Source organism: Lonchura striata, chromosome 4, assembly GCF_050655825.1.
Source record: "Lonchura striata isolate lonStrDom1 chromosome 4, ASM5065582v1, whole genome shotgun sequence".
NCBI classification, from domain to species: Eukaryota; Metazoa; Chordata; class Aves; order Passeriformes; family Estrildidae; genus Lonchura; species Lonchura striata.
In genome coordinates, this window is record NC_140706.1 from 42,770,988 (window position 1) to 42,784,825 (window position 13,838).

General features: G+C 38.3%; 1 protein-coding gene across 9 annotated transcripts in view; it reads right to left on the reverse strand.

Moving 5' to 3' along the window:
- Positions 1–331: 331 nt before the first annotated feature.
- Positions 332–13,838, reverse strand: part of TMEM131L (transmembrane 131 like) — a 78,949-nt gene continuing 65,442 nt past the window's right edge. For 7 of the 9 annotated variants that reach the window (XM_085578029.1, XM_085578030.1, XM_085578031.1 and 4 more), the window contains 10 exons: positions 13,088–13,242; positions 11,717–11,841; positions 10,012–10,169; positions 9,047–9,232; positions 7,911–7,989; positions 6,795–6,880; positions 5,345–5,465; positions 3,164–3,252; positions 2,200–2,342; positions 332–744 (listed from right to left, as the gene is read on the reverse strand). In XM_085578029.1, the coding sequence (XP_085434155.1) occupies positions 466–744; positions 2,200–2,342; positions 3,164–3,252; positions 5,345–5,465; positions 6,795–6,880; positions 7,911–7,989; positions 9,047–9,232; positions 10,012–10,169; positions 11,717–11,841; positions 13,088–13,242 (1,421 nt within the window). In that variant the 3' untranslated portion in view covers positions 332–465. The remainder of the gene's footprint in view (positions 745–2,199; positions 2,343–3,163; positions 3,253–5,344; positions 5,466–6,794; positions 6,881–7,910; positions 7,990–9,046; positions 9,233–10,011; positions 10,170–11,716; positions 11,842–13,087; positions 13,243–13,838) is intronic. The other 2 variants (XM_021530174.4, XM_021530171.4) reach the window with 1 other exon arrangement.

Consider the following 13,838-nt stretch of genomic DNA (forward strand, 5'->3'; position numbering starts at 1 on the left):
GCACTCACTAACAACTGTATCAGCACTAGAAGTGGCACCATTTGGCAACTCTGATCTGCATCTACAGGTGGGTCCCCAGTTACTATTTGGTACAGATGCAATTACTTATGGGTTTAAGTTTGTACCTACAACTGCTAAACCACTTCTAGTTTATAGCACAGAATGTAAACTTCAGAAGAAATATGTGCAGTACAGGTTCATGGATGCTTTTAAAAACTAACACTGCCCTTAATGATGATAAAAAATTTGAATTTTAAATTTATAGCCTTCATCTGACAATAACAGCATCCTGAATATTCTCTGTTTTTTAAAATGCACTGAATGCTCAGACTTCAGTAAAAAAAATTTATTTTCAATATAAAAGTGCCAAAATATTCACCAACATTGTAATCTATTCAGCAACCAGCTTACTCTAGTAATCAAAATTGCAAGCATCTTTATTCACATTTTTAAATCAAATTCCTTTCACACATTTCCACAATAACCCGAGTCCCTCGAAAGTGGGAAATTTGCATTTCGATTGGCTGCTGTAGTCCATATGTCCAAGTTCATGTAGGCACGGAAAGGGTTAAACCTTGGATAGTATTCCTGCTTACACATAACTGCCTGGTTCTCCACATGGGTTGAATGTTGAGTCGTGGCACTGACGGGGCAGCAGCTTTCATAAACATCACTCTGAGGTGCCCAGATGGAACCAAAAAGTCCAGACATTGGAGACAAGCTTCGGGTGCTTGAGAGGTAGGGCTGCAGAGCAAGATAAAACCAGCATGGGAAACTGCAACACAGACCATTTGCCAAAAAAAATCTGAAATGCTAAGTACTGAATGGGAGGGAGGAAGCAGCATTTATGCAGAAATTTAAGAAATCCACAAGTAGAAAATTACACAGGAGTTTACAAAGAAATATGGCTGCCAAAAATATTACAGCAGAATTCTTGTGTGTGTGTGTTTAAAGGCATTCCACTGAATGAAGTCACATGAGCTCCTCCCTGCATCGCACAGATATTACTCTAACCATGATATACTACTCAGTTATGGTCAGACTGTTGAGGAAAATACAGGAGAAATGGAAAATACACGAAGATCACCATGCATACTTTAAGAGTTAAAATTAAAAGAGAAAGATGACTAGAAATAACAAGAAAAGGGCTGAAGTATGTGTCAGTTCAGAAAGACTGTGCATGCTGGGAGCAGAAAGGGATATTCAGTGTGAAAAATAAGACTGTAATTGGGAGCTAGGGAATTTAGTTAGAAAATTTTGAAAGCTTATAAAGAACCTCCTGGAGGGCAAGATGTATTAGTCTGCAAGGAAGTCTCTCAGTGAAGGTCATGGAAGTCTTGGGACTTTTAAAACTGAATGAAACATTGAAATGTATTGTGGAGAAAAGCTCGCCAGGGAAATGAACTGAATTATCTAATGCATTTTCCAATCTCTACCTTCTGTGTTTCCTGGCATTCCTGAATAAAATATGAAATAAAGCCATGTTTATTTTAGGAAAAAGTCTTCTACCAGTTTTGCCACTTTATAACACAGAAGAATTTTCATTTTTACAGTTGAAAATATTTCTTGCTTTATTTAGTTTAATTCAAAATAAACCTACATTAAATTTAAAAAATTCTAAAATAGAGTATTTTGAAATATGAGCAGAAGAGAAGATAGTTACAACTAAAGACCACCTTGAACTGAAGTTACTACACTGCACTATGGGATGACAAACACGGCTAGTCTGGACTATAACAGGTCAAAGTCAGGATTCTGAAATCTGCACAAATCCAGCTTAAATCGCTTGAATTTCCTACCAAAAAAAACCCTGTCAAAGTCACTGAGAGAAGCTGTCCATTCAGCTCTTCAATTTTCAAATCTCTCTAGGTTTTTCTGTCAGCACTTTTTGGGTTTTAGCCTCAACTGGACACATTGATTTTGATAGAAAAAAGTCTCAATAGACTACCAAAGCCCAAAATATTTTTCCATATGTAAGCTGATTTCAGTCATTTTTCAGGCAAAAGGATCATCTTAAAATTTTGCAGACAAGGTAAGTAACATCCTTGACAAACAGCTGGAAAAAACCAATGCCAGCATTAAACACATACAGCAGGATTCATGAAGAACATGCAATTAACAGATAGGGAAAAGACAGAAATACAGAGGAAGGCTTTGAAGGAACATGCAAAGGCAGCTCCTCACGGTGACAATACTCACTGTGGAGTTGACATAACTGGCAGGCTCCCAGGCAGGTGGCAAGTTGGGAGGAGCATTCCAGGTGGAGGGACAGTTCTGGTCAATGAAGGCTGTATTCTGCATTGCTGCAGTACCTGGGAAGCCACTGGGGTAGTTCATGTTTTCTGCAATTTATAAAATCAAGCAGACAAACTAAGGCTTTTGCAATATAAAACACTACTAACATTTCTGTGGAGGAACATTGAATCTTCTTGAAAGTAAGCCAGGCTGGGACTGATCCTAATCCTTCAGTGATTCCATGCAGCATTAGGGTAGCACAGCAGCGAAGTGTACCCATTTCTATCAACAGGACTACCACTCTGTATTAAGGACCCACTAACAAATTGTTATCAGGAGGACAGGATAAAGACTTGGCAGTCCCTCTACTGGAGAACAGTCTTTATTAGACAGAATGTGCACTGCAGAACCTCCCCAGGCCTCACCACCAACATGTTTCAGCTCTAAGCACCCAAGGGATCAGCATGCTGTCTGGGATACTGCAGTCTGACCTTTCATTATTACTTAGGTAGGTAATGCTAAAGAATTCTAGATTGCTGCCAGTGTGCTTCCCAAGCCAAGAAACTCTAGCCTGGAAAGATAATTGGTCACAAGAGGCCTTGTATATCACACACTGGAAGGCTGAAGCCTGCCAGAGGGGAAACAAAGAAGACTGTGCAAAAAGATATGTGTAATACTGTAGGCACAAGCATTTCTCTCAATTCCCTCTGGAAGTCCTGCATACTGCCTTTTCAGGCTCTATACAAAGGCCAATCTTCTCATCCACCACATGCAGTCATTGTTTATTACTACAGAGCACTCAGCTGGAAAATGTAAAGTTGAAAGCAATGAACACCCGTGTATAGACCAGCTCAGCCTTTTGTTTTACAAAAGGTGAGAGGAAAACAACCATGCTCTGTGATAATTAATATGCTTTATTCCATCTTACCTTCTGGGAAAGCACCATATTCATTCATCTCTAGTGGACAATACATGTTGGAAAACTGGCTGTCACAAGCTGCATTCCAGTCAATGAAGCTGTCTCAAGAAAAAAAAAATCTGCAGTCAGAAACAATTTGCAGAACTTCTGAAAATTACTTAGAAATACTTATTTATTGTAAAGCTCTTGGATGCAAAATGCCTGTAACTGAGCATGAGGCTTTTAACATTCCACTTGTCAATTTTGCCAGTATCTACTCTGTGACACTACATAATCAAAGCAATCTCTCTCACAGAGCTCTTTTTCCTCTGGGAAAATGAACAACTTGTAATGATGCTACCAGAATCCTGCTATGCCTAACTGGATTCAACTTTCTTCCCTGTAAAAAGAAAATAACTGTACTTCTTCCCCATAATCATGGGTAATAAGATTTGAAGTGGCAGAAGAAGACATAATACATTTGAATGCTTGAGAATAGCAATTAAAATTGAGATTTCTATTTTCCTAACCAAATGTGCTAAAGTCCTGTTAAACAGTGCATTTCCTAAGGTACATATAGATTTCTAGGGATTATACTTCTTTAATTAAAATAATTTCATAATTTCAAGAAGACTTTTTCAAAAGTAATTCCTAAAGACATGTCAGTAGTAAAACAGGCCCTGCTGTACAGCAGGTTTGAAGTAATCAAACTCTGGATCCAGTCTGCACAAGGCAGGCATATAAAAGGATTTCATGAGAAGCTGCCCTACTTCAATTTTACTATTCAGCCAAGCAGCCATCTTAAGTTATTACTACTAAATTATCAATGAATAATTGCATGGATGTGCATGGTTTTTTGCATATGAAGTCCAAATCGACATAGGTATATGAAAGCAGTCACAGAATGGGTAAGGCTGGAAGGGACCACAGTGAGTCATATGGTCCAGCCTCCCTGCTCAAGCAGGGCCATGCCAGAGCACATGGCACAGGATTGTGTCCAGAGGGTTCTTGAATATCTCCAGTGAAGGAGACTCCACAACCCTTCTGGACCATCCATTCTGTGTGTGGTCACTGCACAGTAAGTAAGCTCTTCCCCATGTTCAGGTGGACCTTCCTGTGTATCAGGTTCTGCCCACTGCCTCTTGTCCTGTTGCTTGGCACCACTGAGCAGAGCCTGGCTCCATCCCCTGACATCCTCCCTGCAGATACTGACAGACATTGATGAGGTCCCCTCTCAGTCTTCTCGAGACTGAATAGGCCCAGCTCCTTCAGCCTTTCCTTGTAAGAGAGAGGTTCCTGACCCTTGAACAACTGTGTAGCTTTTTCCTGGACGTGCTCTAGGAGCTCCTGATCTCTGTTGCACTGACTACCGAGCCCAGAACTGGGCACCACTCCAGATGTGGCCTCATCAGGGCCAAGCAGAGGGACAGGATCGCCTCCCTTGCCCTGCTGGCATTGCTCTTCCTGATGCACCCCAGGGTACCACTGACCTTCCCGGCCTGTCCTGACCTTGCTGGCTCACGGACAACTTGTTGCGCACCAGTACCCCCAGGTCCTTACGTCATTTTGGATGACAGGATACAACTTGAAGAACTGGCCATATTTCACTTCTATGTGGTGGCAGAGTATTTCTGCTCACTAGTTTGTGGCAAATCTTTCATTACTAAAATTTGCTGTGTGAGCAGTGTAAAATACAAGAATTAATCAAGTTCATTACTATGGGAAGATCAACCAAAATATACACAAAGCCTGAAACATACCAACTTGTATCCCTAAACCACCTTTATACTGGAATATTTGTCTTTATAACAAGGTCTGTTCCTGTCGTTTCACACAAGTACACAGTGCAAAACACACTGTCAAATACACAAGCCATGAATTTAGCAAAAGGGCAACAGATCTCAAAACCAAGCACTCTGCCTGCAAAACAAGTGAAAGGAATTAATAGCTTTCCAAAAGTATTTAATTAAACTTGAAAAAAGTTCTAGAATATCTATACATGAACAGGGACAGCAGTGAATTTGTATTAGTAAAATTAATCATGATGTACTCATGGAAGAGCATTAACAACTAGAACTAAGACTGAAGTGGCAGAACAGCTTTTATTTAAACTGTCATCTGCCTTTACAAAAATGAGTAAACTACAGGCCTCTGCATTATAGAAGCCTGAACAAAGCATTATCTGTACTTTTTACACAAAACATAACTTGCCTGTTGTGGACAGAGGGGGTTTCTTGGATCATGCATGGTATATTATTCTCAAGGTTGTAGTTCAAACTGTTTGTCACACAGACTGGCTGGGCAGGCCACAAGTCACCTGTTGGGTAAAGACCTAAAAAAGGAAAGGGGAATGAAATGCAGAGTAACAGGAAGGAGACTCCTCAGATTCTGTCACACTGACACTTTATTCTCAGATCTCCAATAAGGACTGTCTGCTAAGGAAGAAAATCCAGAGTTACTAAGCAATTTTTTTTTGTGATGAAGACCCATCCTTAAACACATCTCAAAATTTCTATTTTTTAAAAAAGATATATGTAAGACTTGAACTGAGAAACCAGAATTCAACAAAACAGGGCAAGAAGTTCCTACTGAATGCCATTAAATGTTCAGCTGCCAGTGCCAAGGTGGCACACTTCCACACAGGACAGACAGCGGGGATGCAATCTCCACTGGCCTCTTTGTGCCCACCCTTCAGTCACTAGCCACCTCTGAAGTCCAACTACACAAATACAGCAGGAACAGGGTCAGGTTTCTAACAGACTGGAGCCATTCCCGACCAGACAATTTGTGTACTCATTAAATGCTGTATTTAGCCTCTAGCACAGATATTCATTGTACTGCTCTTCAAGGACTGCATGTCCTGACTGCCCACAGACACTTGGCTCCTAAAACCCTAAGAGAACTGGCAGCTGGATAAATGAAAAAATCCAAATTAGCAATTTCCACAAGACAATGCTTGCAAAGTTGGATCTATTTCATTATTTTACATGATACATATTAATATTGCTATCATGGAAGAAGGTTAATCAGCATTTCTATCCTATCAGACAGGTTAAACCTACAGCAGAAGGGCAGGGAGTGCTGCTGCCCAAAGAACCATGTGTCCTGACCAGCTTTCAAACTCCACCTCACCATGTAGCATGATGCCTTTATGAATCCCACTCAAAAAGCTAATGTTACTTCCCTCTGAGATACAAACAATGAAAACTCAAGAATTTTAACAGTACTACACAACCTCACTCATTCTTGCTTTCAAAGAGAGGAAGCCCCAACTGTGGAAATTTGGAGAGAAAAATAGTCATGTTTGATGCCGAGCTTCACTTTAACACAGCAAGCAGTGCTCTTGATCTCCCAGGTGCATTGCTTCTAGACATTAATCTGTGCACAGCAAGAAGATTAAAAAAAGAAAGAATACCTAGAACATGAGCTGAAAGCTAAATGCTCTCTTCACACAGAGAAGATGCAGCAAAAAGCATCAAGGTTATAAACAAAAACTGTCAAGGTTTTAAGCCTTCATTTGCTAACTTTTCACCTAACTTACTTAGAAACAAGTCAAGTTCTAGTAACAATATGTCTGTCAAGTTGATGTATATGTTATTAGCAACATCACTAAAACTGCTTGGCAAAGTGTGAGAAAACAGATTCAGTTGTTAATACTGACCTTTATTTTTGTCAGGATCTGCAGCTATGTCAGTGAAATTGGGACATAAGGTTTCAGGATATTGAGGGATGCTGTTCATGTCTCTGCTGAATGAAAAGAAATTTTAATTTCTTAAGTCTCATAATGCAAATTATTTCAAAGGAAATATACAGAGATGTAGAAAACATTCCAATGACTATCATGACTGCTATTGCTTTTCCGCTGTCCTGATTTTTTCTATTTCAGAATTACCACTGTGCAATTTTAAAAAGTTTTTTTTCCAATTAAAAGCCAGCTACTTATTGCACATGCAAAATGAATAAAATTAATACACCTTAATTACCCCATTTTTATTATCCAGGTATCAACCTATTGCAAATTAATTCAACAGCTATTCTCTAAAACTGGAAAACAAGCTGTAGTTCATGAAAATCAGTAGAACCTCTTAAAATGTTTGAACAACTTTTAGGTAAGTTTACTTTTATGTCCATGAAGATACGGAGAGATACATGAGCATGAATTTGGTATTTATCAAAACCATCCCATCAAAGGAACTAGTCAAAATAAATAAAAGAAAATATTTTCAAGCACCAGAATCCCAAAGCAAAAGGATTGGATTATTTCTCCTAGTGAAAACAGAGAGTGGTGAATGAGAAGTGAAATAAGGATTCATAGTAATAAAAATTGTAGATTCTAACTCTACTACAGTAAAGAAGGAGAAAAGAATGTGGGGGAGGGAGGAATCAATTTTCAGGCTGTATATCCTAGGAGAACATTATTCCCATTAAAAGAAGAGCATCAACTTGAAAGTCTTATTCCCAACTTCTTAAAAAAAATATCACTAAGCAGTAATGGAAATGTAGTAAGCTGGTAGGAGCTAGAAGAAGGGAAAGTGAAAAACTAATTTCCTTTTTTTTTCCATGTAGAAGCTTTTATTGTACTTATGCAGCAGAATCAATTTTGCTTATATCTTTTCATGTACTGAAGAAGATTCTTCCAACTAGTAAGTACAATCAGATGATCATAAAAAATTACAAGATAACAGCTGCCAACAGGTATTATTTATCAAACTGAGACAAGACTTCAAGTTGGTGTTGTTTCTTTAATGATTTACAGGTGTAGATTCAATTTTTTTACCTGGTATTGCAGATGTTATGAGACAGATTTAGAGTGATAGGAGTTTCAGATGGAAAATCATTTTGTGAAATATTCTCTCCTAAAGAAAAGAATGACTGTGAAAATCAAAGATCTTTAAAAAAGAAGTATGCACAGAATATACATACACACAAACAGAATCATCAATGATGTTAATCAAGTTTTCTCTCACACTGGATTATCACTAACTGCATCAATTTCAAGGCATGCTACTTAGGCCCATAGTCTTAACATGTATTTTATAATTTAGAAGTGATTACTATAGTCTTGAAGGAGAGGTTCCTTGTAACTATCAAATTAAGTCTGAATTTAGAATTACTTATTTTCTTTTTTCTTAAGAGGCATTATAACTTGAACAAACAGGAAAGTCATATACACGTTTGTTATCTATTAGATCACAGGTTCAGACAGATCCCACACTATCATTAAGAAATGTAAAGTTTTATACATACACAAATACACATGAAGTTTCTGCATATTTTTAAATAATTCAAATCATCTTTTTGCAGGTAACCAAAGCTGGGTTTGCTGGTGTCACTTCAGCATTTTAAAATTTACTTCTAGTGCCACATCACTCTGAATAATTATGGCAATGACTTTCAACAGCTTTGGTGATATTCAGGTATTCAAGAATTGCAGTAATGAACCACAGCTCCCATTTCTCATACTAGTCAAGTGGCTCAGGTGTTCTGGATATTTACATCTCAAATACACCTATCCAAACCCAGCCTCCGCAGATCTGAACTGCTTTCACACATTCCTCATTTGTGAATTACTTAAATACTTTTAATGTTAAAAAAAAAAAGGCAAATAATGTGATGAAACAAATTTAAAGGCAGAAATTGTTTTGGCTATTGAGTAACTCTCAGTTCTCCCATCCTTCCATGACAACTATCTGTACATATTGCTCATTGAGGAGCCTGACAGTGATTTTCATCTCCATGAAACGTGTGGTACTTTTTGTCAAGTACAAAGTTCTTTACATCTCTCCTTGTGTGTCTAAGAGGTGCTCTACAAAAGACAAGTCATGTGCCCCATGCTGTAGTAGGCCTTTCCATTCAGCAGGAAGGCTAAAACTCTGTGCACTACTGTGAAGAGGTGCTGTTTGCACAACTTACTGGATGGAAGAAAATGCCTGGTAGTGATCACTGGCTTTTTATCTCCATCTGAACTGCTGGTACTGCTCCAGCTACCCCAGCTCCCACGACTTGCACGAACACTTCCTGATGAACTTCCACAATCCGAGCTTGAATCAGAACAAAACTTCTCCAAACACTTCTTTTTGGACCGCTGATAAAAGTTTTCTAAACAAGTTGGGAAAAACAATAAAAACCCAATCAAAAAAACAACACAACATTTAAGAAAGTCTTGTCAGGGAAAAGTAATCTGAATCATGAATTTACATGGATTTTCTCTATTTACTGATGAGAGAGGAAAAAATATTTACTGATATATTCAGTAACCAGCCCCTAACACAAGAAGTTTCTGACCTACATGATGGTAAATGGAGGCAAGTGAGGATACAGTGCTGCTTTAGGTAATAGGTTGAAAGAGGAAGTGTATATTGTCCTTTGAAATATACACTTAATACTTCAAACATGAAACATATCCTGGCTGTAGGAACATGCATACGAACAGCAACAACAAAATGTTACAAGTAATGAATTAATAATTTCTTATTATCTCATCAGAGACGCAAAGGACAATCCTATAGAAATTGATAACATTCTTCAGATCTCCTCTTCCCTGAAGTCAGGGAAAACAGATTATTAAAATCCTGATGGAAAGGCAGGAAGTAGGTATCCAAGCTTTCTTTTGAACACAAAACCAGACTACCAGTCTGTCTTTCCTGCACCAAGCACTGATAGATCATGCTTCAGACTGATTCATTTTCTGTTTTGCACCATGAACCAACCCCATGGAGAGGCATGCAGAGCCCTTCAGAAGCGAGAAGCTATGTCCTGTCATCTTCGCATCAGGGTTCAAAAGAGAGATTAAAGATCTCTCAAGTAAGGAATGCTCTACTGCCACAAAATTCACACTGTGTTTCTTTCCCCATTTTAAAACAATTAAGACTGCATACCTGTTTCTCCCTGTATGGACAAGCTCCCAGCTTTTTGGTCTGCTTTACAATTTTCCCCATTATTCTGAGGACACCAGGCTCTTATTCCAATATTCGCTCTCAGATCTGGCCTTTCAAATTCACTGCACATATGCTTCAACTCACTCTGCTCAGGGACCCTAATAGAACCACACCCCAAAAAAAAAAAATGTTTGCATTTTACATTTCATCTGCATTTTTCCTTTCCAGGCATTAAACACTTCAACTCACACAGCTATGAAAGCAAAGCTCAGGGGAAGCAGTAGGTTTGGAAGGCTTATTTCCCAACTTTAGAGAAACCTAAAAAACCTTTCCCAAAATTAAATCTCCTACCACACAGACTACTACGTCTCAGGGGGAGAGGCAAAATGACATGTGCATATTTAATTCCATTTTCTAATGCACTTGGCAAATGGGCAATCAGATGTTGCACATAAGCACAGTTTAGCACTGTACAAAAATCTAGATGCAAAGAAAAATGTGCCCTGTGTTCATTTCACTAGCACAATTATAACCAGAGTAAAATCACAATCTGAAGCAATTTAACTTTTTGCTAGTAAAGTGAAATGACATGTCTGCATCCAATATCATAATCAGAGTATTAAGGAAAAATGATTAAATGTCAACTGTCAAATTTCTGCAGAAATTGAATGGTTCCATCTTAACTCAGAAAGCAGCAACTGCTGAACTGGTTCAAGGAACAGACACTAAACTTCAGTATTTCACTGCTCGTTTTTTATCCTTCCTATCTATAAAGGTGTGCATCCAGCAAAGATTTACACATGTACTGACTTCCCACAAAATGAACAGAAATTTGTGTACAATGAGTTAAACAGCCTTTTCAGATTTACAATCTCCTTTTAAAGTCCACTGACCTCAATAGAAGCACTTGCAATAAAAATTAAGTCCGTGAAGGCTTTGTAGGATTGTGACCTTAATTCAAAGAGCTGGGGGAGGGGAAGGAGTAGGATTTTCTCCACAGAAGTATTTTTATTATAAAAGCAGTTTGTAACTAGTATTTTTTTAAATAATCCAAACAACTTAAACTTAAAATATATTAAAAAATAATTAAAAGTAATTTACAACTGACTTTAAAATGCACTAAAACAATTCTCGAGGGGGAAAAAGGTAACTTTCTACAGTGCTTACTCAATATTCTTTACAATCTAGTGCTGCTCTAGCTGTTTTAATCATTGCAGCAAAAATACAAGCCACTCTCATTTCTACACATTTCTGTTCCAAAACTGGTAGAGGACAACATCCCCCCAGTTATTCAATATAGCAGATTACTCTCTTGAAGGTGGAATAATTTCAACAATTTTATTTTCCTTTTTTTCAGTGAAGAGAATACATGACTATAACTTCTCCACACAATACACAAGGGGAAGGAAGATAAGCATCTGAACTTCAGAGACAGCACATTCCAGACTCTAACAGAGAGCTACCACTGCTATACAGAATGGGCTGCATCGATCTACACGTAGATTTACAAATGGAATTATTTTTAAATTTTTTGTTTTGCTGGTGATACTTAGTAGTGCACATTCCTAAAAGTAAATGCTTGAGCCAGGATTAATGTGTGTTTACTTAAATAGATAAAGCAATCCTGCCTAATGTATTATGCAAAACCTGCAGAAACATTACAGCAACTCTGGGTTTCCTCATGATTTGGTGAAGCAATACATACCTTGTGGATATATTTACATTCTTCTTCTTATTTTTCCTAGATGTTCTATTTCTAGTCCAATTCATATTTGGCACATTTCCTTCCTTTTTCTCCTGAGGCTTCTTCTTTCTATATGCATCTTCTTGCTAAAGGCAAAAATACAAGCTGAGACATTATAAAATGAACTTAACTTAGTCAATGAACTCCATTGGATTTTTCTAGCTAAATTTCTCTGGACAAAATGAACTGACTCAAATGTATAGTTACTTCATGATTTAGTGGCTTTCCACAGCACACCCTCTTTCCAGCACCATCAATTTAACCAGCCTTTCCAAGACTCTGTCCATCAAGACAGAGATGATGAGAGAGAAATTCCCAAACTTAGCATTTCCCTTTCACAGCATCTAGCTCTGACTTTCAGAGAAAATAAAAGAAATGGAGGGGGGAAAAGTAAAAGCAGTCAATAAAATTCCCAATGTGCTAAAAACAAAAAACATCTGCCAGATTTATGATCAGCTGGTGTGCAAGTTCAGCAGCAATAAATCCTCCCTTTCCTCAGCAACTGGGGGGGGGGGGAAAGGCATTCATTTGAATTACAGCTGAAATTTTGAAGTTACCAGTAAATACTAGTCATTTCAAGAAATCAAGAAACAAACTGAGCACCATCAGCCATGCAGGCAAAAAAGTTTGTAACAATTTCCAAAGCAAGACTAGACCATGTCTTTTCACACATATTCCCCAAGCAATGTAAGCAATTCTTGCTTACACCATTTTGCCATGGGATTTATATCCAGTAGACAGAATACAAACATAATCCAGATTCTCAAGTTTACTAACTGCCTGATGAAGTTCTTTTAGTGTTTTATGCTGCCTGCAACAAAGTCTGATGTGTTTATCGTACTCAGAAAGCAGAGGTGAAGAATGATCCTTCTCATCAACTGCACAATCTGCTAAAGGGCTTCTGCCTGCTGTACTCTCAAACACAAGTTTCTGATGCAAAGCCTTGGGTTTGGAGATCAGGTCTGCAAGTGAAGGCCAACATGCCCATCTCCCTGCAGAGAATGCTCCCACATCATTAGTGTGGCTGACAGCTGGCATTGGATTCCAGTATGCTTGTGCCTGCTCTAACAATAACAATCTCTGGCTGTGACATGGCTGTTTTGATTTGTACCCAAATTGTTCACCATTCCATACAGCAGCATTAATACACAACGGATGTGGGACAGCACATCTGCACTCTTCCTCATTCATCTGATTTATAGGATTTTGGATCTGAGACTCTACAAAATACTCCCTACATACACATACATGCCTATATGTGTATATATATATGTACATAAACTATAAAAAGATAATTTCAAATTTGGAAAGGAGAAAGATCACAATACAAACCTCAGAAGAAGTAATCTCCTCTTTTGCACAGCATGGAGTTTCTTCCTTGGGTCCCTTACTAATCTTTTTCTCTGTGGAAGGTTTTAGGTTGATCTGCTTTTTTGAAGTCTCGCAGTTTTCTGTTTCATTCCTGAGAGGCACTTGCTGGCTATTCCCTACAATTAAACAATAACAACTGTTTACATGGGAAGAGAAGGAGCTCTCAGTCATAACCACATACCTTTCTTTAAAAACAGCCTTGTGTTGCTTTCCAAAATACAGGAGACTAATGTCTAGGCTGATGATACTGGAAAATTTTAAAACCAAAAGCTAATGCAGTGTAAAAATTCTTACAGCAGTTGCAAAAAGTAGCTTTGTGTTGGTTCACGGTCATGAGCACACCACTCCCAGTGCATGCATAGATTACACAAGTCATGCTCATCTCATCTGAATTTGAGCCTCTTGGGGCTCAGCCATGGGTCTGTAAGGTAGAATTTGAAGCTAGAGAACACTGGGTTAAAAAAAAAACAAAGAGAAAAAACACCTGCAAGCTGAGTGGGGAGGAAGGTGCTTGACACCTCTGAAGTGTCCTCTGCATTCACTATGATGACAAAGGGAAGTCATCCTTTCTTTAGCATGGGTACCACACTAAAAGTTCTTTTACTTGAGAGGCTTCTGAGGAAGAAGAATTATTTTGATCTAAGAGTCCTAAAGATGAAAGCTTCAAGAGGAAGCCTGCCTCAACAACTAGATGAGCTGTTCAGTTGAGTCA